At 45.4% G+C, this 26521-nt stretch overlaps 1 protein-coding gene across 1 annotated transcript in view; it reads left to right on the plus strand.

Moving 5' to 3' along the window:
- PIP4K2A (phosphatidylinositol-5-phosphate 4-kinase type 2 alpha) overlaps nucleotides 1-26521 on the plus strand; it is a 179497-nt gene that overhangs the window by 91961 nt on the left and 61015 nt on the right. Inside the window, exons 2-3 of the mRNA XM_081226989.1 lie at nucleotides 12664-12761; nucleotides 13974-14070. Of these exons, the coding sequence (XP_081083115.1) occupies nucleotides 12664-12761; nucleotides 13974-14070 (195 nt within the window). The remainder of the gene's footprint in view (nucleotides 1-12663; nucleotides 12762-13973; nucleotides 14071-26521) is intronic.

A 26521-nucleotide genomic window follows, 5' to 3' on the forward strand; every position in this document is an offset into this window, starting at 1 on the left:
CTATTTATGATTCATTAGGATTTAATGAAACTTTGAGGAATATTTATTTTCTCATTTTTTGTGTATTTTTTTGTTTTTTATTGAAATATAGTTAATTTACAGTATTTTCCCTTATTTTGAAATGACAAGGGATGTCAGAGGAATGAAAACTTCTCAGTGATACAGGTCTTTCCAAATTTAGATTGCACTTATTAAAATCACAGCTGATGTCATTGTAGATTATGGCACATATTCAATTAAACATGCATTTAATCATTTATTCCAAACATCTATTTAATTACACCTTAAAGAAAAAAAAGGAAAGGACTCCTTCAGAAGTTTTTAATGTGATGAAGACTTGAATTTCAGGTGGACGGTTTCTGACGTTGCTGTGACTCTTGCCTCAGAGGCTGTCAGGATCTCCAAAGGATCTCCAAAGGATCTTAGGGTCAGCCAGCCTTGCTCTCTGACTTGCATATTTGAGGTAACTCATGTGAGTTGCCTGACTGAGGAAGGTTTAGGCTGGACTAGTTTACCTCATCTTACTAAGCCTCAATTTTCTTATCTGGAAAATGGAGATAATAACAATAGTACCTACTCCATTTGGTTAAAGATCAGATGAGATACGGTGTCTAGAGTGTTGAATGTGATGCTTGGCAGGTGACCACTAAGTATGAGCAGCAAGGTTAATGCCAAGTATTAATGTGAGTCAAGGCCAAGGGGAGCCTAGACCTCCCCAGCTCCCCCCATCCTCCTCCCTCTACCATCCTCCACGTCAACAATATCTTCCCCTCTTACACACTCTCCCCCGACTCTAGAACTGTAATACAATCAGGAACACTTGGGCACTTTGTACTAAACCCTTTACTCACCCTCCCACCCTCCACTTTGCCCTTGTGTCTGTTGCCGTTCACAACAAAGCTTCTTTATTTAATGTCTTATGTTGGGCTCCGGCACTGTCCACATTGATGCCCAGTGGCTCAGCAGAAAGGCTGGGCTGGTCCACACCGGTCTGTTGGACTGGCATGGTATAAACAGGAACAAGAGGCCCTTCCCAGGGCACCGGGGAGAAGCCTACAGCTTCTCTGTGTGGGAGTATCTACAATATACTTTTGCGATCATGAGCTTTATGGGACTATGAATGTGACTGTCAGCACAAATAGAAAATGAAAAACTATTTGCCCAAGTGGTTTGACAACTATTAAGTATAAAGTGGTCTTGCACTTTTGTTGTGAGAGTTTATTAAATATTTGCAACCTGAAGGGACTTTAAGTGTTGCCTTCATAATAGAACTAGCGCCTCCAGTTTATTATTTAACTAACCTAATAAAAGTTTAATAAGTAAACTCCAAAATCACTTTTATCTCCATAAATTAAGAACTATTTGGATTTCATGATGCATACTTATTCCTGTGGCGTGTGTTATTTTTTCCTTCAAGATGGTAATGGTTAACACAAATCTTTTTGTTTTCTTTCATGAATATTATGTAGCATATATAAATGAAACTATATGTGTGTGTGTTTCCTATATGTATAGAATATCTATAAAGACAGGAAGAAAAGTATAAATGCTTTGTTAAAATACTGATGTAAAGGGCTTCCCTGTTGGCACAGTGGTTGAGAGTCCGCTTGCCAATGCAGGGGACATGGGTTTGTGCCCCGGTCCGGGAAGATCCCACATGCCGCGGAGCGGCTGGGCCCGTGAGCCATGGCCACTGAGCCTGCGCGTCCAGAGCCTGTGCTCCGCAGCGGGAGAGGCCACAACAGTGAGAGGCGCGCGTACTGCAAAAAAAAAAAAAAGAAAAAAAATGCTGATGTAAGCTAATGATAATAAACCATTATTAGTTGTGCTACCAGTTTCGAGGTAGGCCATATAGCAATAGAATGGTTGAGCTAGGTAGAATGCCAAACTCATAAATTAAAAATTTCTCAGACCGAAGACTTTGAAACCCAAGAATTTTGTCCTCAAGTCTGAAAGTTCACAGCCCATTGCCCTATGTGGAAGATAGAAGTTAACAAATAGAATCAACTCAGCCTTATTCAAGATGATAGCTCATTGTCATTATCTGCATCAGCTCATTAATGTGAATTAGAGACAAGGATATATTTTAGTTTGTGTGATGTCAAAGTAATAGGCTACAGGAGAGACTTATCCAGGCCTTTCAGGATCAGGCAGCGCTGTAGTTAATATCTTGGTAAAACTTATGAATGACTGGTGAGCCCTATATATAAAAAAATAGGGCTTCCCTGGTGGTGCGGTGGTTGAGAGTCCGCCTGCCGACGCAGGGGACACGGGTTCGCGCCCCGGTTTGGGAAGATCCCACATCCCGCGGAGCGGCTGGGCCCGTGAGCCATGGCTGCTAAGCCTGCGCAGCCGGAGCCTGTGCTCCGCAACGGGAGAGGCCACAACAGTGAGAGGCCTGCGTACCGCAAAAAATAAAAATAAAAAAATAAAATAAAATAAAATGTGCTTATAGGAAAAAAAGGGGGGCTCACGGATACAGTATTGAAAAATATTGTTCACTACTTAAGAGGTTCTTTTAAGTGGTAGAGCCTGTGGTTTGTGAAGTGTTTGTGCACAAGTCATTAAATCTAGCTATTCACCTGACCAAGGGGTGTGGGGAGAGGGTGGGGGGGGGTGGCGGGCGGATGGAGAGAAACCCAAAGGAGACGTGAAGGCATTGTGAAGGAAAGGCATTGTGGAAGAAATGCTGATGCAGTAGCTCTCTAGTACAACTCAGTGGCAAGCTCCTCCGCGATTATAAAGGCACGGCCGTACCAGGGGGTGCTGTAATCTGCACAGTGAAACAGTAGCATTAGACTGGGGGATCGCTGTGGGTCTCCATTATTTTATTTATTTATTTATTTATTTAGCAAAATGAAAAATATTTAATACACAAAAAAGCACAACAGAATCAACAGGTATTAAAAGCATTACACAGTGCAAACACCAAAAAGATACAGAGCTATTAACTTGGCGGTGCTTGTAAAAGATCAGGCAGGAACTCATGAAAATATCTCCTTTGCTAAGGGTCTCTTTTAATTTCATCATAACTGGCTTTGATTTCTCATCTCTTTTCTTCTCAAATAACGAGGGCCCAACACTCCCTCCTTCCTGGGGAACTCTTGGTTTGCGAAGATGGAACTTGTCGAAGTGTATTTCAATGAAACACTAGTCACGTCTCTCCATCCTTCAAGAGCCACATCGGGCTTCACTCCCTCCCAGAAGCCCTTCCGCAGGCACACCTGTCACAGGTCCCTGCCCTGAGTTCCTGGGACACTTAGGGTCTGGACTCCAGCTTTCCTTCTCTGCTGCTTTGTCCTTCCCACTGGGTACGTGCTGCTGCATCAACGACATGGGAAACGCTTTGTGGTCAGGGATGAGTGTTTTGTACTGACTTTCCATTTCTGAGTGATTATCCTAGAATTCATTCCATTGCTCTCTCCGTGACACTTGGTGTCATCTTTCTGCCACACCCGACTGCGAAAACCTCAGACCCGAAGAAGCCCGATCATCCTCTATCAACAGCTTCTTCCAGCAGCCCGGCTCTGGGGAATGCCAGTCCACGGGCTCGCCTGGTGCCCTGGACACTAACCATCACCGCGGACGGACTCCCAGCTCTGCCCCAGGGCCCAGCCACCTTTCTCTCTCCAGCCTTGTTCTCCCCCATCCTGCAATCACCTTTTCAGCGTCTCTGTGTTCTCTCTAAGCCCCCGCACCGCTCGGCCTGCCTCTCACCCTCAGCAGGTCGTCATGGCTCTCCTTCCCAGAGAAAAGAGGAGCCCGCGGAGGGAAACCGGTCGCCCCTGGAGCAGGTTCTGCCCCGCTGCACAGCCCCTGTCCCCTTTCCCTCTTCTGGATGGAGGGACTGCCTCCGCAGAGCCATTCCCTTCAGGCAGGCTGGGAGCCCGGAGCCCACACCTCCCCAGGAAGGAATATCCCGTCTTCAGACTCAGCCCCTTCCTCCACCCCTCACCCCTCCGCCTCTCTCTCCTTCCAGACTTCTGAAAACCTAGCCAGATCCGGGTCTGCCTTCTCCCGCCTCCCCCTGCTCTGCTCAGCGTTCCCCAGCCTGGCTTCCTTGGCTGTCCTCCACCAGAGCCCCCAGCCCGAGGGCCCCCAGCGCTTCCAGCTGCCATGTTACAATCATCGTCCCGCTCCGCTTCTCGGAAGCATTCGCCACGGTTCGTGCCCTTCTGTTCTCGGCTCGCTCGCTCCTTCCTGCCCACGAGCTGACCCTGCGTTCGTTCCCTCCCTGGCCGGCAGTTCTTCCTGTTCGCCTTCGCAGGCTCATCCTCCTCCTCAAGGCTGTGGACCTTGCTGTTCTTCGGGGCTGCTCCTTGGCCCTGCTGCCCTCTCATCCTGTCCACCCTCCAGGCCGCCTTCGCCGCCCCTGTGGATGACCTGGGGCGTACACACAACATGCCTGTTTTCCTCCCTCCCGCCCCACTCCTCGCCTCCCCTGGGAATGTCAGAGCCACAAGTCCACCTGCCTGCCTGACACACTTAAGGCGTCTCAAGAGCACATCAAATTTCACAAGTTCAAAACTGGACTCTTCCCTTGAAGTGCGCTCTCTCGACAGATGCTCTACGCTGTCCTGTCCCACAAGCCCGTGTTTAGACCCGTGCTGTATCGCCAGAACCTTCTCCCTTCCCCTCCGCCCCGTCCGTCCTCTCTTGGAGCGCTCCTGTGGCCTCTTACAGCCCTTTTAGGTGGTTCAGCGCCATCGCGCCTCGTGCGCCTGGATTTCTGCACTCCTAACACATTAAGCTTCGGTCTCTCCAGTTAACTGTACGCCCCGCCCCCTGCAACCCTGCCACAGGGCCTTTGCACCTGCGACCCTGCTTCCTGGAACCCCTGTCCCCTGCCCCCTCGTGCTCCAGGCTGGCCCCTCCTTCACCCCCATCCCCTCCCTGGGCCACGCCTCCATCCCGCTTGCTCATAGCCTGATGACCTCCTTCCTCCTGACACTTGTCGTTGTTGGAACTTTACATTTGTGCACTTCTTCGACTAACATGTGGGCCCCTCTGGACTGTGGACTGGGTGAACACTGGTCTCTGCCAGGCGCCCAGCAGAGCGGATGCTCACATAACAAGGATGGGTATGGAACACATATGGATGAGGGAAATTCACAGATCACACGTTCCATCTGGGCTGGAAGGTTTTCATGTTTTTAGAACAAAACATTTTTAGAGCAGGATCTCCTGCTCTGAAAGTTCCTCTTTCCCTGCTGGCTTTCTAAGGAAGATACTGTTACCAACACAGATCTCAGCAGCACAAGAGTGGAATGGATGGATTTCCATGTTCCGGCTCCCAGGTGGGGTTTTGCTTTCTCAGAAAGCAGAGATGTGACAGGAATCACTTATTATGCTCTCTCCAACTTTCTTCTGTATAATTTGGTGAAAGCAACATGAAGTTGGCTGCTCCTTCACTTTTCCTTGTCACCCTGTAAATTTCCTTTGTTTTTATTTATTCTCTTCTATTTCCATAAGGTATTGAGAAATGGATTTAATGGCCATCCAGCTTCATTCTGACTGTGTTTGTCACAAGTCTTGGTTTCCACTTATTCTCTCTCTCTCTCTCTTTTTTTTCCCCAAACTTTGATATTCCAGTGCTAACATAAATAGATATAGATTTTAATTTTTTACAAATATACTCTGAGAATTATTTAATATTATAAGATACATGAGTAAACTGAATGGGAGAGATTATATGATTTTAAATCAGTCTAGTGGAAGTTTCATACATTTTTATGGGCCATAAGACAAAGGAGATTTTAATAATATAGAATGGGCTAAAAGTGATGTTTGATTAAGTTATTGCCATAATTTGATAGGAACAGAATTGTAATTTGGCTTTGCACAAATGCAGTTGATATAGCGTTATCCCAAGAAAGCTATTTGCTTGGGAAGGTTATAGAGATCATCAGTTTATACGGGCTGAGGATTAACTGGTGGTTGTAATGAACCGCTCGTTTGAGGTGAATATAAAGTGGTTATATGTTATAATCCAGTACAATGCATTTAGGGGATTATTCTGATTATCTTATTCTATAATTAGATTATGTCATTTGCTGTTTTAAACATCTGCTGCTGTTTATAGCTGTGGTCCCCAAACAGTGCCCTGGGGCACTGCAGCAAATTCACAAGGAGTACCGAGGGAGTTTTTAAAATTTCAAGGGAAACATGGCGCTCTCTACATCTGTGAGACACCATGCAAACTGCTAGTTTGAGGGAGTTCACAATTTCAACTTTGTACTACTTCCTGTAGCACAGTGATAATCTTTGAGAAGCTGGAATCTCAACCGTTATGTGAAAAAAAAAGCAAGTACCACATGAAAGTCAACGTGGATCCAGAAATGAGGGTGGTGGTATCCAATCTGAAAATTTGTGCAGTGCTCAACATAATATAATTCTATACTAAATATATATTTTATAACTCTAGCTGATAGTTTGCATATATGTTTTTTGTCATAGGGTTTTTAAAGAAGTATTAAATTTTTAGACCAGTCAATTCTTTAACATGATTCAAAAATCAAAAAGTGTAAAGAGAAACACGGTGAGAAGTCTCCCCCATCTTGGTCGATGGCAGCTCCATCTTGTAATTGTTCAGACCAAAGCCTGTGAGTGGGCCTGAGCTTCTGTCTTTCTGACACCCCCGCTCAGAGCTCCAGGAAATCATGTCTCTACTTTCTGAAAATATCCACAATCTGACTCCCCGTCTCTAACTACACTGCTGTCGTCCTGGTCAAAACAGGGTATCACGAGACTTCCCCGGCGGTCGGGCGGTTAAGACTGCACGCTTCCACTGCAGGGGGTGCAGGTTCAATACCTGGTTGGGGAACTAAGATCCCACAGGCCACGAGGCGCGGCCAAAAGAAACCCAAAAAACAAAACAGACAAACGAACAGGCTATTACTACACTTGCGTGTAACTGGTCTCCCTATTTCTATGCTTGTGCCCACCACCCCGTCATCTTTCTAAGCCCTAAGTTCACTGATATCATCTCTTTATCACCCAGAAGCTACAAGAGCTCCCTTATCTCACAGAGTAAAAGCGAGTCTTTCTAGTGACCCAGAAGGCCCTATAGGAACCCCTTGCCTTTACTGCTGATCTCAGCTCTTACCGTCTCTCCCCTCACATAATCTGCTCCGGCCACACTGGTCTCCTTGTCCCAAGCATACCAGGCATGTCCCTACCCCAGGGCCTTTGCACTGCAGTGTTAAATCTCATCTCCTCCAAACTCTGGCCTACTTGAATCCACCCTATTTTAAATGCTTCAGTGACTCTCACCTCTGCACCAATGGGTGCTCCCTAGCTCTTTTGTCCTGCTCTTTTTCCTTTTTCCATAGCCTTTTAAAATAGTAGATAATTTACTTCTAACACAGTAATTTACTAAGTTTATTGTTTTATCTTCTGGCTCTTCCCACTAAAACAGAAGCTCCAGAGGGCAGGCATCTTAATCTGTTTTGTTCCACAATGTATCCCAAGCATCTGGAAGAATACTTGGCCATAATATAATAGGTATGCAACATATTGACTTCAATATGTTGTTTAAAAATCTGTATCTTTCTTAATTTTGTGTCTGTTTAAACTGTCAATAAAAGCACATTCAAATGTTCCTCTATAATGATGGATCGCCCGTTTTCCCTGAGGTCCTAACAATTTTTGCTCTATACTTTCAGGCTAATTAGGTGCTTGTAAAATATGAATCCTATCTTCCTGGCTAATTGAACCTTTTATCATTGTGCACAGACCTTCTTTACCCTTAGTAATGCTTTTGTCTTAAAGTTATTCGTTTATTTGATACTAATAAAAGTAGGCTAGCTTTTCAGTAATTTTTAGTACTATTTAATATATTTTTTCTGTCCCTTAGCTTTTGATGTATTTGAGTTCTTATGTTTTAGGTGTGTCTCGTGCACATAGCTTATAGTTTTTAATTCATTATGACAGTCTTTATGTTTAACTGCTAGCCTATTTATGCCTATTGTGATTATGTATATATCCAGATTTATTTATATCACTTTTATTTGTCCCACTTTTGTTGTGCAAATTTCTTTTCTACTGCTTGCATTTCTTTTTTTATTTTTAAAATTTATTTATTTATTATTTATTTTTGGCCGTGTTGGGTCTTCGTTGCTGTGTGCAGGCTTTCTCTAGTTGCGGTGAGTGGGGGCTACTCTCTGTTGCGATGCGCGGGCCTCTCACTGCAGCGGCTTCTCTTGTTGTGGAGCACGGGCTCTAGGTGCGCAGGCTTTAGTAGTTGTGGCACATGGGCTCAGTAGTTGTGGCTCGCGGGCTCTAGAGTGCAAGCTCAGTAATTGTGGCGAACGGGCTTAGTTGCTCCACGGCATGTGGAATCTTCCCGGACCAGGGCTCGAACCTGTGACCCCTGCACTGGCAGGTGGATTCTTAACCACTGCGCCACTAGGGAAGCCCCACGTTTCTTTTTTTTTAAATTGAGCTTTGTTTTCTCATTCTGTTTTTCCCCTTCTACTAGTTTGGAAGTTATCTACTGTGTTTCTTATTCTTTTAATGTTTGCCCTTGGCATTGTAACATAACACTTAAAGTCTGCAGTTAATACCTTACCTCTCCTCCTGAAAAATACCATGAGCATTATAACCGTGGCCATCTACTTTCCAACTTATACCCTGTTGCTATTCAGTGTGTATTTCTGTCCTTTTTAATCTCATAAATTGGGCATTATTACTTTATATAGATGTTTACTTATATTTGTCCTTATATTTACCAGTTTATTTACTTACTAATTCTTTTTGTTATCTCAGACCTTCCACCCATAATGTTTACCTTCTTTCTGAAGTATATCTTTTTTTTTTTTTTTTTTTTTTTGCGGTATGTGGGCCTCTCACTGTTGTGGCCTCTCCCGTTGCGGAGCATAGGCTCCGGACGCGCAGGCTCAACGGCCATGGCTCATGGGCCCAGCCGCTCCGCGGCATGTGGGATCTTCCCAGACTGGGGCACGAACCCGTGTCCCCTGCATCGGCAGGCGGACTCTCAACCACTGCGCCACCAGGGAAGCCCTCTGAAGTATATCTTTAATAGAGTCTAAATAATGTGCTTCTAAAGCTTGTAAGTTCCTCTAGGGAGGTGTGTTGTAGATAAGTTCTCAGTTAAAAGCCTTTATTTTGCTCTCATTTTTTTGAAACACAGTTTTTTAATTTTTATTGGAGTATAGTTGACTTACAATGTTATGTTAGTTTCAGGTATACAGCAAAGTGAATCTGTTATACATACACATACATCTACTCTTTTTAAGATTCTTTCCCCATATAGGCCATTACAGAGTACTGAGTAGAGTTCCCTGTGCTACACAGTAGGTCCTTATTAGTTATCTATTTTATATATAGTAGTGCGTATACGTCAATCCCAATCTTCCAATATATTGAAATATTGTTTGTTTGTTTGTTGTTTGTTTGTTTTTGCAGTACGTGGGCCTCTCCCGTTGCGGAGCACAGGCTCCGGACGCGCAGGCTCAGCGGCCATGGCTCACGGGCCCAGCCGCTCTGCGGCATGTGGGATCTTCCCAGACCGGGGCACGAACCCATGTCCCCTGCATCAGCAGGCAGACTCTCAACCACTGAGCCACCAGGGAAGCCCTGAAAGATAGTTTTAATGGGTTTGTCCCACGTGTGTTTTTTTCCAATATCCCGAAGCAGTAAGTCAGTTCTGACACTGTCTTCCTGGAGATCGAATCAGACCCCACAGGTCATTAGCCCAGTCCCACAAGACTGCCCCTTCCTCGACTTCAGTTACCCCTCACAAGTCCAGGTTGTTACTTGTGCTTCTGACCAACTGGCTGTAAATCAGAGGTTCCCACAGCCTCCTCCTCCAGTTCCATTATTTTGCTAAGCAGCTCACAGAACTCTGAAAAACATTTATATATGTTTACCAGTTTATTATAAAAGATGTGATAAAGGATACTGATGCAGAGGTACATAGGTCCCGAGTGCAGGAGCTTCTGTCCCCATGGAACTGGGGTGCACCACCCTCCTGGCATGTGGATGTGTTCACCCACCCAGAAGCTCTCCAACTCTTATTGTTCAAAAGTTTACATAGAACTTCATCTCCAGCGTCTCCCTTCCCCTTCCCTGAGGTCAGTGGGTAGGGCTGAAAGTTCCAACCGTCCGGTCACTTGGTCTTTCTGGTGACCAGGCCCCATCCTGAGGCCATCTAGGGGTCTAAACCTAAGTCACCTCATTAGCATAAATTCAGGTATGCCCCGAAAGGGCTTCTGGTGAATGGCAAAAGATACTCCTGTCACTTAGGAAGTTGCAAGGGTTTTAGGAGATTTGTGCCAGGAACCCGGACAATGATCAAAATATATTTCTTATTATACCACAGTATACAGTTTTATGTTGACAGCAATCTTCCACTCTGAGGATATCATTCTACTGTCTGTGGGCTCCCAGTTTTTTTTTTTTTTTTTTAATATTTATTTATTTATTTATGGCTGTGTTGGGTCTTCATTTCTGTGTGAGGGTTTTCTCTAGTTTTGGCAAGCGGGGGCCACTCTTCATCACGGTGCGCGGGCCTCTCACTGTTTTGGCCTCTCCCGTTGCGGAGCACAGGCTCCAGACGCGCAGGCTCAGTAGTTGTGGCTCAAGGGCCTAGCTCCGCAGCGTGTGGGATCTTCCCAGACCAGGGCTCGAACCCATGTCCCCTGCATTAGCAGGCAGATTCTCAACCACTGCGCCACCAGGGAAGCCCGGGCTCCCAGTTTTGCTGTTGGGAAGTAAGCTGTCCGTCTGATAGTCATTTCTTTGTTGTGTTCTGTCTTTTCTCTCTGGCCCCTTTTCTTTTCTTGGTTTTTGGTATCCTTTAGTTTAGCTGCAGTGTCTCTAGGTGTGGATTTCTTCTGTGTACATTAGGTATTATGCATCTACACGTTTATAACTCTCACAGTCATGAAAAATTCTCAACCATTACATCTTCAAATATTATCTCTTCCCCATATTCTGTATTACTCTCTTCCTCTAAGATTCCATTTAAACCCACTGCACTCCCCGTCTTAACCATTCTCTCATATATTACATTTCCATTCTTTCTGTCTGGTATTCTAGGTAGTTTTCTCAGATCTACCCTCTGGTATATCAGTGATCCAATCTGCTGCGTAAATACTAGGTCAGAGGCTTTTTGTTTTGTTTTCAAGTCAACAGTTACAGTTTCCATTTTGTAAAATTTTTATTTGATTCTTTTTCAAGTCTGATTGGTCATTTTGAAAGTCTCATAGTTTACTCATTTTTGCTAGTCCACCTCTTACTATCGTCACACGTTTTATTCATAGTTTTTATTTTCTATTCTGTATCTGATTGTCCTACCAGCTGAAGCCTTGAAAATAATATCAGTTTTTGTTTCTGTTGACTCCCACTCTTGTTGTCTTTGTGAACTCATATTTGGTTGAACTTAATCTGTGGGGATCCTGGAGGTCTGTGTTAAGGGTGTTTTCTTCCAGGCACCATTTACATTTACTTCCACTGGGCTTTGGGACCACTTTCACTTCAGGGGTCCTAGTTTAATGTTGAAGTCTCGGGTTGAGCTCCGCAGTTATGCTTTGACCCAAAGTGTGAAATTGGCATCTATCTTCAGAGAAGCCCCTCCTTTCACACTTACCTGACGGTCACCACATGCCCTACGGATGATTAAACTAACTCACTTTAGCGGAAGGAGGGTCTTGAAATTTTCCTTCTGCTTTCTATGAACCCAGCAGTGGGTTTTAACAACTCTGCTCTATCAAGAAACTTATTTTGTTTGTTTTTGTAACTGAGAAGCCTTCCAAGTGTCTTACACTTACTGGAAGTATAAACCTTTAAAGTGGTTTTTATTACTAGCAACCAGGGAGTTATCACTTGGGAGCTAAATGCAAAAATAATTAACCAAGAGAAGGTTCAACTGTTTCAAAGTCAGGTGTCAAAAGCCGTCCCTGTCCCTGCCATTCACTGGAATGTAAACCGAGATGGATTTACCTTTTGTTCTCTGTAACCACATAAAGATGTGCCTTTGTCTTGACCCCTGGCCAACCCACCTCCCTCTCATCCAATCCCAGAGCCATATGCTTCCTTCCTTTCCTTCATGAAGGTTCCTCTTCTGGTAAATTCATGCCCTATCCCAATACTTATTTTTAAATTAGTTCCCACAAGAAAGGTAAAGACCACATGAACGGCAGTGTTCCTTTTTCGTACCCCGAAGTGTGAAGAAATAGTCTTATTGATTAATTCGACAAATATTTATATCAGAAATTAAAAAGGCCTCTTTCTCAGAGAATATTTTCTTTACAGAGGGAAGTTGACCTGGACATGGGATCAAAGGACCTCTGGGTCAAGGCTCTGGAGGGGCAGTGGGAGGGTGGACGGGGAGAAGCAGGGCCAGCTGGCCCTGAGGGTTCACCCTCCAGAACCCCTCCCTTGCCCCTGCCATCCCGGGGGCCAGCGGCAGACAGGGCTGAGCCGGGGAGTTGCAGCCGATGTGTGCTGGGGGGCAGTGGTGACGGCTGATGAAAAGAGTGGGGAAGGCGGCAGAAGAGACAATTCGGGACAGGAACAGGGAGGAAGGTGGGCCAGGAAGTACAAGCATCCATGACGTTTCCTTGGTAAATTACATGTTTAAGTCAAGCACTTCCCACCTAGACACTTACAACCTGTGCCATTTATTTTATATTTTTCTAGATCAATGAACTGAGCCACGTTCAAATCCCTGTTATGTTGATGCCAGATGACTTCAAGGCCTATTCAAAAATAAAGGTGGACAATCACCTTTTTAACAAGTAAGTACCAGCACGACCTTTTGTAGAACTGATGTGGCTGCCAGGAGTATGAATTTGAATTTGAATTTTTGTGAATTTCTATAATCACATTATTTTTCAATGGGTGGGAGTAAAGTTTTGCTGATAAAGTTTATCCTGTGATAAACATAACCATCTGTCATTTTCAGAAAAGCAACAGCAGGCCCTCTTGGGTAATATCTTTTTGCATATGGCATATTGTTCTCTATGAATATCTTATATGTTAAAGTGATATTCTCATTACTATTTAAATGTTTGAAGCTGTAAATTGCTTGGATTCTTTTTTTTTTTTTTTTTTGGCAGCTATGGACCTCAGCTCTCTTAAACCAAACTCTCCTGATGATTCCTTTATGAACAGAAATGACTACTTCCTAAAACAATAAAGAATGAAGGTGCATTTTTATAAAACATAATTGGATGCCATGTTGGGCATTGAGACTATTTCTCCCTCTTTTGGATGTCATTTTAGACATCATTATGGACCACCTTCTGTGTCAGGCAGTCCATTGAGAGCCAGACGTACAGGGATGTATAAGAAACAGTCTTGCCCTCGGGGGTTCACAGTCAGGCGGGTGGTTGAAAGTGGACACATATACAAATTACCATCACTTAGTGTGTGGAGTACCACAGTGGGGGCACAGGGTGTGTGTGCGCGTGTGAACACAAAGGGGGAAGCCATTCTGAATGAGTGGGATGAGCCCCAGAGAAATCCCTCCCATGTGAAGATCAGTTGTGAAATTCCTTAATGGGGCCATTGTTCTAATGTGAAGCTGATGTGTTAATTATTCTCATAATGCCCTTTAAAGGTTGACCTTTTGAGGGGATCTTTTCTAGGTGAATATAGAGTGTGGTGTTTATATAAAAGATAAAACAGGTCCATCTAGGAGTGAGAGTCAGTCTTGTTTTGTAAGCTTTCATCAGCAGGCAGCCCAGGACCAGTGAGGGAGCACCGTTTGCTGTCCTTCCCTAACTCGCCAAGCTCTTTGCTTTTCCCTCACCATTTCCCCTGCGTGTCCGTCCCTTCTGTCCCCCGGATCCTACTGTGGGTTCTGGTTGGCCCCTTGAAACCCACCTGTGCCTTCTGTGGGTCGGGAACCCCAAGCACTTCTTTGGCTGCAGGGGAGCATGAAGGTGGCAGATTCAAGTCTGGTTCACTCTTTGTACGTCTGAACTTTATTCCACAACCTGTTTCAGAGAAAACATGCCGAGCCACTTCAAGTTTAAGGAATACTGCCCGATGGTTTTCCGTAACCTGCGGGAGAGGTTTGGAATCGATGATCAGGATTTCCAGGTGAGCTGCTTTCGTAACATTGGTTTCACATGGGTTTCATCGTGCCTTTTGCTCTGGAAAATGGGATTCACATTTTTGTCATGACAAGTAAATTAGATAATAGTAATTTTCATTTTGTATGAGAATTTTTCAGTGTTCTTTCTGAAATAAAGGGTTCTTTCCGTTAGGGACCACTATACAATGTGATTTCAGTAGTCCGCAGAAGAAATTATTCTCTGGGAAGGGAGCAAGCCTGTGAGTTTTATATAATATTCTCACTTACAGATGAAAGTATTCTGCCCGCAGAGCCTCCTTTTGATTTTCTGCCCTCAAACGGGTTGGCAGCCCCTAGGGTTGTGTATGTGTGTTGAATTCGCATTTCCTTTATTTGTAGAGGCCACTTAGGAATCTTAGAAATTTGTTTTCGTTCTTGCAGATTTGCCGAATTGGCCCACCCTGGCCCTCGCTGCCGTATTTTGTCAGAGACCCCCTTAGAGCCCTGCAGTGCCCAGCGGTCTAGTGACTGCAGCACCGCTGTCACCATCAGGAGCCCGCCAGTCCCAGGGACACTTCTGTGCAGCACCGTCTCCTGCTCTTGGGACCCCCCCCATGTACAGATGTGCCCTGTTGCTTTTCTCCCCATGTTTGCCCAGTTCTCAATTTCAACTTTTAAAATCGCTGTCAGATCTGCTCATCTCTGGTCATTTCTCCTGAGAACAGACTAGGCATCAGTTACCTGATTTTCACAGAGCTGGCCAGATTCGTAAAAGCCAAGGATTTTTTTAAGAGCAGAAATCTAAGTCAGAAGATACAAGGGCTGCTTTCTGGTCTTTTACGGCAGGCCGTTCATTTTACTATAAGAGTACTGACTTATTTTAAATCTGGTAAACACTTTCTCTTGTTTGCCTCAAACCAGAAATCCTAACTAATCCTGCATTACGTGTCCTATTGCCGCCCTGGGTGACCTTACAAGGTGAATACTGGAACAGCTCACCCTGTACTTTCCCTTAAAGAATAGGCCCCTAAGGCAAATCAAGCTTAGCTAGCATGCTTTCTTATAGGTCTGTGGGTCTCCCCGCCCTGCCCCATTGTTGGAAGTTTCCAAGAATCTCTCACAGGCTTACTCAGGCATGAGAAGCCTTGAAGCTGCCATGTTTTGAAAAAGCGACGCTGGCCAGGCGGCTGGTGACGTTCCCTCCTCTGCGGACCTGGCCGAGGTTTCCACGGAGGTCCAGGCTCTGAGCAGAGGCTCGGGTGCGCCCCGGAGAGGGCTGAGGGGAAGTGGGTGGGGAGGATGTGAGCGCTCGGTTTGCTTTTAAAAACTGCGATGGAGCCAGTGTTCAGGTGTGGGCTTCATGTGTAAGAGAGAAAGAACTTCGATCACACTTGGACTTGAATTTACTGCTGAAAAAGCCAAGTCACCTTTAAAGAACAAATTTTGGAATTGTAAAAAAGCCTTGTATAAAATAAAAAGGAATAATTCTACATTATGTAAGAACTGTTATACGTTTCAAGAGGCCGTGTGAAAATTGTATGCTTTGAAAAGAAGGAACAGCTAATAACTTCGACATCCTAAGAGAATCTCCTCTGACTCTGGCTACATTCAAGTGTGTATCTTCCTTTGTGCTCCTCCTTTTTTTTTTTTTTTTTAATTTTTTAAAATAAAATAGCTATACTGGCGTTTCACAGAAACTGACTTTCAGGGCCTGTGCTACAGGATCTTGTTAAATTCCTCAATTCATTACCACAGTGAAGTCCTTATATTTCTTCTGAGAACCAGCCCTGTTAATTGAGATCCCAAATGGATCCATTAGATCCTTAGTTGCTGAAATACTAAGACACGAACCGGGTTTCCCTCTCTTTTTTCCCCCTAAAAACAAAACAACGTAAGTTGATATTTAAGTAAGTGCACATTGCTGATACAAACTTTGAAGGCAAATTAGGCGAGTGGAGGATGATTCACACGGAACTAATTGGCAAGTCTGTTAAGCTCTTAGCGTGAGAGATCAGTACAAGGGAGAACCGGTGTGAGTGTAATTAATCATTTGAATACCACTCCTTCCCTCAGCCATGCCTGGTGTTTTTGGCATTTAGATTGCTGCTTTCTCTTTGGCAACTGTATTTCTATTTAAAAATTAAAAAGTGGGTGTTTACAGTAACGTTAGTAAACCAGACATACGCAGTCCCTGTGCACCCACAGATCCCACCAACTGCAGTTCAAGTTGCAGTTGGAATCGGCGGATGCGGAATCTGCGGATGTGGAATCTGCGGATACGGAGGGCCGATTGTACTGGCCCCGTTTCTATGTTCCTTTCCCAATGTCTGTACCTTTAAAACTTTTTCAGCTGGGGCAGGGCCCCTGAGTTTAAACTGAAGATAAGATCGTACACATGGGGCTTAACCCACCTTGTTGGCTACTTGGTTTGGAAAACGGAGGAAGTTGTGCCAACAGTGGCTCTGGCTTGGTGCGTCTGGGTGCCTGCGCGCCGCAAGCCAGGGGGGCGGAGTGCTGTGCGCTTGCGGGGGCCGGCGGGGCTGTGGTCTCGGCTGTTCGGCTCACCACTGCCCGGACGCTTCATTCACTGTGGCCAGAACAGGTAACAGGTATCAGTTGACACCTAGTGCCAAACTGAACTCTCTTTCTCAATCTGATTTGAAAAGTGGGATCAATGACCCGGCGTCTTGTCATCTTTGGAAGCACTGGATTGCTCAAGGGGCCCAGGCCCCTCACTGTTCCCCTTGCCTTGCTCTGTTTAATTTTCTGAAGTGCTTGCTTATTGGGCAAATGACTTTTAAATCTCTGTGGCGAAAAGGAGCTCCACTGTGCGGTTCGTTTAGTATTCAAACCTTCATGTTATATCAAATGGATAAATGTTCGCCACCTCCCTTGCGTGTTTGAATGCCGTTTTGCTGCACCTGAAAAAAGTCAGTATCTATCCATCTGATCAAAGTAGAACATAGTAATTAGCCAACTTAATTGACCTCCTTTAGCCAACTTGAACTTCTTGAAAGGAACTGAGAAACATCCGTGCTGTCTCCGTAAACATTTGTATCTTTCCTCTGGTTTTGATTTCTTGAAAATGTCTTTTAAAAACAACTTCTTTTTCTTGCTGTTAAAGATAAATTCAAGCAACAGTTCTAGAATACTCATTATTAACAGCAGTGTCACTGAACATTCATATGTAAACCTGTGTGCGTACGTGTATGCATGTATGCTCAGTGCTTTCAGATTCAAAATTTTCTCCAACTTATTAGTGCTTCTTAAAATCACTTCATTGGTTTGTAATATGCACAGAGGTGAACTGCGTTCTGATCATTGTTGGGACAGTGTGACTCCCCATGACCGTTCTTTTAAGATGTCTTTCAAGATGAATGCTCCCCCAGAGGCCTCGCTGTTACGGTTGCTACAGTTCTGTTCTTCCATCTCCTCTACCACTTTAAGCTCTGCTCCCCATAGGTGGATGATTTCACACACAATTATCAACTCAGTGTGTGTTTATTTGCACCTACTGTGTGTAAGGCTCTGTGATAGACATCATAGGGAATGCAGAAGAGAAGAAAGGATGAAGGAATTTTTTTTAAACTATTAGGTGACAGATTCTGTATTAGATGTTAATGAGATTTACAGAAACCCAGGCATCTTGATTTTTAATGTTCTTCAAGAAAACCTGCATCCCTCTTTCCAGTCTCTCATAGTATCAGAACCTCTTATGACAGGCCTGGGAGGTCAACTAGAGGCTTCGGTTGAAGTTTCTGAGCTGCAGGAAGGACTGCCCACCAGAAACCAAAAAGTTATACAGGATGGCGATGATGCAGTTAAAGCTAAATACACCATATAATAGAAACTGAGCCCTCTGGTTCTTTGTGGAGGATAATATTAGGTTTGCTTTTCCCCTCCCGCATCTTCGGAATTAGAGTCCCTTGTTATTCACATTTGATGCATTTTCTTCTTTGTATTGGTAACAGAGGATTCTAATTTCAAAATAATTTTTAAAGCTAACGTTTTAAACTTTTGATGTTCTTGTTTCAAGTTTAAAAATAAAATTCTCCAGCGTTAAAGACCTTTAGAGTATACTAAACTTTGGGAAAAAATTTCTGCCAGTATCTTTAAAGTCTATCATGGTGTTCGCAGATGTAGATTTCCCAAATATAATTGAAACTGCCTGAGGGCAGGAGCTGTGTCTAGCTTGTTTACTGGAGCTGCAGGCCCAGAGGTTAGCACCAGCCTGCTCTGGACACTTAAGAAATATTTGCGGAAGAAAGGGAGGGACGGCTGAGGGGGGAATCCCCGGAGAAGTGGGCCTTCTGCACCAAAGCGTGGAGGCCGGAACCAGATGGTGTGGGCTGCGGGGAGCTAAAGAAGGGAACGTGGAGAAAGTGGGAACCGGGCGGAGAACCTCAACTGGACTCTTCAGCCCAAGAGCAGCCCTGTGGATTTTGCACAGGGTAGTGATGTGATGCCACCTGGATTTTATAAAAGCAAATGGAGGCGGTTATGTTCAGAACGCATAAGAGGGAGGTACAGAACTTAGGAGGCTACAGAATATCCCAACGAGTGAAGAAGAGGCGTGAGCCAGGGCACTTGGCCCTGACAGGGTGGAGCTGAGAGCAGCTTTACGGGACGGGGAGAGGGGAAAACATAGGAGCACTGGACGGGAGCTGAGGTGTTGGACCCTGAGCAAGCAGGAGAGTGGAGGTGCCAGTCACCGGGGAAGGGAAGTGTGGGGATGGGAGAGGGGAGAAAGGAAGTTGAGCTTTTAGCCTGTGAACGTGGAGGTGACCTTGAGGTGCCTGTGTGAGGCTGGTCAGCATGTGGCTGGCCATCCCGGGATTGGGGTCAGGATCAGAGGCCCAGATCTGGGAGTGACGGGCACAGAGGTTCTTGCACTGTCTCAAGTTTGCTGACTCGAGCCAGATAAGCTCTTTTATTCCTGTGTAACTGTCTGTCGTCTCTTGGGTTTGCCCTGCCTGCGCTTTCACAGTTTCTCCTCACACGTGTTGGCCTTTCAGCTTAGCTACTGGGAACCTCACGATGAATAGCGATAGCGGACAGAAACCCTGCCTGGGCTGGAAACCAAAGGGCACCCCTCAGATTGGACAACTCTCTTGACAGACTTCTGGGAAAACTCCCGCCCAACCCCTCAGCATCCTCAGATTTTCTTCACGTGCTTTTTCTGCTGTTTTTCAAGTGTTGAACCAATTACTGCCCCACCACAAACTGACCCCACCCGACAGCTCAGGCTTGCTGTTTGCCTGCGTTTTCCGTTCCTGAACCCACGTTGGGTTAAGTCTCGTCATTTTCAGCTGAGCGCTGACAATCATCCCTGCCAGGGAGCTCCTGTCAAGGTCAGATGCTGCCCATTTGCTTATCAGGAGCCTCGGACACAGGCCCCTGGTATTTTAATCTGAGTCAAGTACCAACCTGAGCTTTGTAAAGGCGATCTCACGGCGCTCAGTGACGTTCCTGCAACTTTTCTTCTTTCTCTGCTGGTCATTACCGTTCGTATCTGTTTCCTTCTTTTCTGGTAAGTTGTTTCATTATTAATAAGTGTTCAATTGCACTGTGTTCTGACCCCCTCTGCAATGAAAGCCATTCCACGCCTGGGATCACAGCTCAGACTTTCTTTGAAATTCCCCAGGAGCGTAACACAGGGCTTTAAACACAGTGGGTTTTTACTAAATCCTTGACGTGATGTTAGCACGTTGGTCTTTCCCTCCCTGATGAGGTCAGAGGACCATCTGCTCGCTCAGATCCGTCAAACACAAACCCAGAAAGCAGCCTCGTCCAGGCTCTGGCTCCCGGCTCCTGGGCCGTGTGATTTGAGGCGTGTAATTGTAATCCTGAGTTGTCAGCAGGGTAGGTAGCCCGAGTTGGGAGAAAGAACATTTTCCTGCGATTTGGGAAGCTGGTTTGCGTCTTGGATCTTCAGTGACGGATACTGTGACTTAATCTGGTCACTTAGCCCTGGTAGGTCTCACTTTTCTCATCTGTGAAATGAGGGAGAAGGACTCCATGCTCTCTGAGGCCCTCCCAGCTGTCACATTTCTGAATCTGTTATTAAGTCACGGCCAATAGGTGACTGTCACTCAGGTTCCTGTACATGATACTGCCATGTCTCCTTTGTAAGGTACTGGCTTTTACACATGTGAGCTTGGCAGAATTGATTGTACGTGGCCTTCCTGTTGACTAAATGGAAAAACTTTCATACATTATTTTTAGCAGAAATACAAACTCATATCAAAATGGAAAAAAAAAAAAACCCAAATGTCTGTAAGACTATATGAGTAGTTCAAGGGTATTAAATGTTCAAAATGCTTGGGTATTTAAAAAATGGATAGGGGACCGTAATGGTTGATGTTGATAGATCGTGACATTTTTATGAGAAGTATAGAAAGATGGGTGGCAAAGATGAGCTAATTAAATTGTCATTGCCTTCACCCTCCTGGAGGCCCCAGTAATCCTGGACCTCCCACTGTGGAAATAAACATCTTCAATGCAGACTTTTAGAGGCTTGGGGAGGAAGGCAAGCACCATTAATCCCTTTCTTTGGGGAAAGGAGAATAAATTTCCAATTATAAATGTAGGAAGGCCATTCAAGAGTGAGTTTCATCTCTCATTATCTTCCTTTATTTCTCATTGAGGGCTGACATGGCACTAGAGTTTCAAACACAGCTCTTGAGGTTTGAGATGGGGTGTTGTAATGCTACCCACCAGGGTTCTTGGACTCCTTAATCAACAGAAATTGATAAGAGGCTAGATGAGAAATTCAGGCAAGGCTTTACTGGGACTCATACTGCAGCACTAGGGAGCGAAAGCACGTCACAGGTGCCCATGCTTGCTCACTGAGTGGGCAAGCTGGTCCTTTAAACGGGGTGAGGGTGGGGGCGGGATGGAGGGGGGCTTAGGGTGGTTGCCCACCCCCAGGTGGTGCTGGGTGCAGGGATCGTGTGCAGGACCCTGCTTTTCTCCCAACACCTCAGAAGTGGCAGTTGGGTTTTTGGTCCTTTTGTATCTTGTTCACAATCTGCCCCGACTGCATGCAGTTGTTTTTAGTCCCTTACAGTTTCCTTGTATCTGTTGCTGGAGGAGATGCTTGTCCAGGTGCAAGCAGTGCAGCAGAGGGTCCCAGGTCCCAGCCTGTCTCTGTAGATCTGTGATGTACTTGGCTGTGGAAAACAGGAGTGGTGGACAATGAGCTTACTTATCCAGAGGCAAGATCGTCCGGCAAAATGGACTAAATTATCCTGTTCTTACGTGTCCTGCATCTACTAGCTTTGCCCTAGAACTTTATTTTTTTAATTTTTTGCGGTGTGCGGGCCTCTCACTGTTGTGGCCTCTCCCGCCGCGGAGCACAGGCTCCGGATGCGCAGGCTCAGCGGCCATGGCTCACGGGCCCAGCCGCTCCACGGCATGTGGGATCCCCCCGGACCGGGGCACAAACCCGTGTCCCCTGGATCGGCAGGCGGACTCTCAACCACTGCGCCACCAGGGAAGCCCTAGAACTTTAATTTTTGTCCAGCGGTTTATGGTATCCCCAGCTCCCCAGCAAGCCTGGCAGCATCCTCAGAAGCATCATGGGCTGGCTGTCACGCGTCCACCACACTGGACTGAGCAGGGAGCACCCGTGATGTCGCCTCGCTCGCCCGGACATGGCCCAGGGTCTACAGCTGGGCCCCTCGGGGTGATGCGTGTGCTCCGGGGACTCGGAGGAAGAATGTTTGGACCAATCACAGCCGCCTGTGTGCTGGATGATCGTGCAATAGGAAACGTCCAGACAGGCAGATCTCTAGGACAGAAAGTAGATGAGAGGTTTCCTAGGTGGGGGGTGGAGGGAGAACGGGAGGGACTGCTTATGGGTAATGGGGTTTCTTTCTGAGGTCGATGAAAATGTTCTAAAGTTCATTGTGGTAACGGTGGTTTAACTTTGTAACCGTACTAAAAACCATTGATTTGTATGCTTTAAATAGGTGAATTGTCTGGTGTGTGAATTATATCTCAGTAAAGCCATTAGGGAAGAAGAATGTTTGGAGTTTAAGATTAGTTTATATTCAATATGAGAACTTTTTCCCCCTCCACCATTGGTTTTGGCTGCCTTTTTCTTGATGTAGGGGCTTATGTTAATAGTATTTCCACTTAGAACAAGTGAATTTAAGGAATTACATAGTTTATAATATACACCTATCAAACCTATAGAAGAAAAGGGTAGCCAATGAATAAAAGCAAGTTTGTTGCGGTTTGTGTACATTTATCAGTAGATTCCCCCCAAACTAAAAGCAAATCATTGTCCATTTGCTAAGTCTCCACAAACTGAAAGCGGTAACACATTAATGAATCCTAATTAGTAGAGCAAGAAGGAAACCTGGAGACCATGAAGTCCGACTGTCTTTCCTTGCAGATAAGCAGATAACAGAGTAAGGAATGGGGGGTCTGACTGCCCTCAACTTCTCACTGCTTCTCTTTCTGCCATATGTGCTGAGACCCGAAAACCTGAAAAGGACAGAAAGGTAGTAAAGGAGTGACTGTTGTGGGCAGACGCTATGTCAGGTTTCTATTACGTCTGTATTTTCAGTGTTGAAGTAAGCCTTTTAAGGCTCTGCATTGAACGCGATTGTGGATTTTGTGGTAGCCCAGCACGTTACACAAATGACTTTCCAGACCTGCATCCCAAGGTTGCTTTTCCAAACCTTCTCTCCCCTCCAGCCCTCCCACAGCCCGCCCCTGCTCACCCTCCTTGCCCTTGCGGCCACCTCAAGGTCACCAGAGGCCCGGCTGCCAGGCTCCCTGACGTTCCCTCCCCTGTACCTTCAAGTCCGCTGGCATCTTCAGCCAGCCTGCTTTCCTCCCCTCCTCCTCCTCGGGGAGAGGTCACCCCAGCTTTCCAGGCTACCTCCCCCGTGCTTTCTCCATCCTTTAAAGAACTGGCCCACTCTCCGCCATCCCTCCTGCCCTTTGGCTGGAGAGGATGCTGGGAGCTGAGCAGGGGCCGCGGATAGAAGGGAGACCTAGTGGGGCTGGAATTTTTGACTTGAAACTTCCTTGTGTAAAATGTTTTAAATTCTTTTTCAAACTGCAAGTGGTTCTTATTGAGGTTCTTATTGAGCCGTGAAATGGAGAGTATGAGAGTGGCGAGAATGTGGTTCTTGATTTTCACTGGGTACGAACCAGAGGCTTGGCCAGGGTGGAATCGAGAGCCAACTGAAGGGACTTCCCTGGCGGTCCAGTGGTTAAGGCTCCTTGCTTCCACTGCAGGGGGCACGGGTTCGTTCCCTTGTCGGGGAAGTAAGATCCCGCATGCCACGCTGTGCAGCCAAAAGAAGGAGCCAACAGGAAGAACCCATTCTGTAAGTCCTTCACTTTTTTGTGTGTGTGTGTGGTACGCGGGCCTCTCACTGTTGTGGCCTCTCCCGTTGTGGAGAACGGGCTCCAGACACGCAGGCTCAGTGGCCATGGCTTATGGACCCAGCCGCTCCGCGGCATGTGGGATCTTCCCGGACCGGGGCACGAACCCGTGTCCCCTGCATCGGCAGGCGGACTCTCGACCACTGCGCCACCAGGGAAGCCCAGTCCTTCATTTTTGACTCACCAACTTACAGAGTAATTTGCTAATGTTGATCTGCATCTCTAAATGTCTTCCAGGTGAAATTTGCTATTTATAATAATAGCTACCATTAAGGAGTGCTACTGTTCCAGGCACTATTATCAGAACTCTGCCTTATCTAATTTAACCCCCAGGCAAACTTTTAATGATGATGATTCTCATCATTATTACCTTTCTACTAGTACGGAAACGGAGGCACAAAGAGCTTAAATAACTTGCCCAAAGTCACACAGTCTTGACATAGAGCACCCGTGTGTGATGCTTATACTGTCTTCTAGCTTCAATATCAGCGCTATTTGGAACTTGAAAGGTCATCAGACCTCTGCTTATGACAATATGAACCTGAGAGAATATGAATAAACTAAATAAGAGTATGAATAAACTAAATGTAACACAGAGAGATCGTTTTGATGTTCAGAACCCTCTGATGAGTGTGTACGTCGTGGGCTTAGAATGTTTGCTCTTCTGATGGCTTCTAGACTTGGGTAGGTCTATTAGGGTATTTCAGAAGACCAGTCAGGGGGTGGAGGCCTCTGCAAGGCCTTCCACGGACGCCGTCCCACTCAGGTCTCAAAGCAAGTGGTTTCTGCCCTCTGGGCCTCTGTTTTCTCATCTGTAAATTGGGTGGTTTGGAATAATCTCCAGGGTTGCCTCCACCTGTCATGCTCTTTGATTATGACGTTTATTTACACATAAGGGGACCCTTTGGGGGCTTCTGGAGGTCACTCCCCAGCTCTGTTTCTCTCAGGCCTTTCTCCTCCTGGCCTCCCAGACTTGCCCAGGCATCCTGTATGAGGCTATGGTTCACTCTTCCTTTGTGACACAAAAAAGGGACACTGAGGAATTTCAGTATTCAGTTTCTAGATAGCAGACTGTTGTGACTACATTCCATGTGTGTCCGCAACCTCCTTCCCTTAGCTCGTCCTCTCGTTCTTGCTGAAATTGTCCAAGTACATCTGGAACCTCTGACGTGTTATTTCCATGCTGCTCTAAGAACTATTGCCATCTCTCTTTAATCCTGGCCCAGATGTCCTAAGCCATCATCATGCCCCTGCTCAGATGGTGGTTGGACTCTCTTCTGACTGGACTTCTGCTGGAAAACATCAAATCACCTTCTGAGGCCTGTGCTGCCCTGCAATTCCTAGAGCCATATCTTCGAGGAAATACATTTTTTAGAGTCATAGGAGGTCTGAGGGAGAGACCTAGTTCAGCCTGCCCCCTCCCCTGGGCTTATCTTCTGTCACTTTATAGTCCCGGGAACTGAGGCTCAAAGATGCTGAATGCCGTATCCAAGGGTTGGTGAGTGGAGAGAATGTTCTAGGTCCCAGACCAGCACCCTGCCTTACTCGGTACTGCCCTTACCAACACACAGGCACTTCTATCTCCTGTCGAAGGTTACAAAAAGTCAATGATTATGGTATTAATTAATGGCAAAAGTTTAGCCTTGTCTTTGTAAATTGCCCCTTTTTGTTACCTCAGAGGAAGCTTTTTAGGCGGGAGCCTTAGGCATGTCACTTGGGCATGTAGCCCAGTTTTATTATCTTCAAGTGGAAAAATGCACCTGGCTCTTTCTATCACATAGGAGTGTTGTGGAAATAAATATGAGTATGGATTTTTCCAGGCCTTAGAGTCATTCCAAGGATCCCACATTTTGTGTAAAATTGCATTCACTCTTCTGATTGTTTAAGGCTTTCAGTAAATCTGATTCATATATTTTTATATTCGTAGTGATTATAAAGGGTCCATTCTGAATTTTGACAAAGTGTGCTCGTTCCTAATTTCACTGGTTATTGGAAAACAATGAGCCTTAAAAAAACTCTTCCACACATTGGAAGTAGATATTGTGGGTTGGGGCTCCTTATGTGATTACTGAAAAATTGAGTTAAGGCAGAATCAAGAAGAGAATTTGTAAAGTTTTATATGCCAGGCCATTATGGGAGGGCCTATGTCCTTATACAAAATCTGTAATAAATAATTATCAGTGTCTGAAACTGAAGGGAAAGGCAAAGAATTTGGAAGGAGATAGCATCTGTGCTAAGGAGTTAGTACATTTTTGACTCTGCCTTTGTAGCCCTTTAGTTTGTAAATCCATACGTTGCTTTGAATGTAGTATTATTAAACATTTCATTAGTGAATTAATACAGTGAATGCAATGAATTATCATTCTTCACTGTAAAGTTTCACATTTTAATCAAACCAGAGTTGGACAGACTATAATGGGACAGGCATTCAGGCAGGTACGTTTATAATTATAACACACTTAACACACTAGACTCTCCACACTCTGCACCAGACAGATCCCCTCGTAGCCACGATTCAGTAGACTCTTGGTTCTCACGTGTGGTCTGCAGGCTCGCTGCAGCTGTATCGGCATCTTCTGCTGCTTCAAACGCCCCATCCCACACCTGCCAGGTCAGACGCTGCATTGTCACGTGGTCCCCAGGTGACTCCGTTGCTCATTAGAGGTTGAGAAGCACGGACTCTGCAGCTTTCAGTTCTGTTCTTTCCCACTGGTCCGTTACAGAATGTTACGTTTTCATATCCAGTTCGCCTGAGAAAACAGTCTCTGAAACGGATGCTGCTGTAATTCTGTCCTTTGCTAAATATAATTATCCTTTACTATTCCCCCCTCCCCCCGAAAAGTTATTTTACATGTGTTGTCAGTTTTACAAAGTTTATAACCTGGTCCGCCTGTCTTTCATTAAGTTGATTGTTCCTGCTTTGATTTTTATGCCTGAAAGTAATTTGTAATCTTACAATTCCTAGTGTTCTTGTTTTATTTGGAATAACCTTTTACAAATTAATGTTTGGGAGGAAAAAGGCCATTAGCCAAGAGCAATGATTGCTTTTTTTGGCCAGTGTTTACAACCCCC

Source organism: Mesoplodon bidens (genome assembly GCF_964165515.1).
Source record: "Mesoplodon bidens genome assembly, chromosome: 3".
In the NCBI taxonomy this organism is placed as follows: domain Eukaryota; kingdom Metazoa; phylum Chordata; class Mammalia; order Artiodactyla; family Ziphiidae; genus Mesoplodon; species Mesoplodon bidens.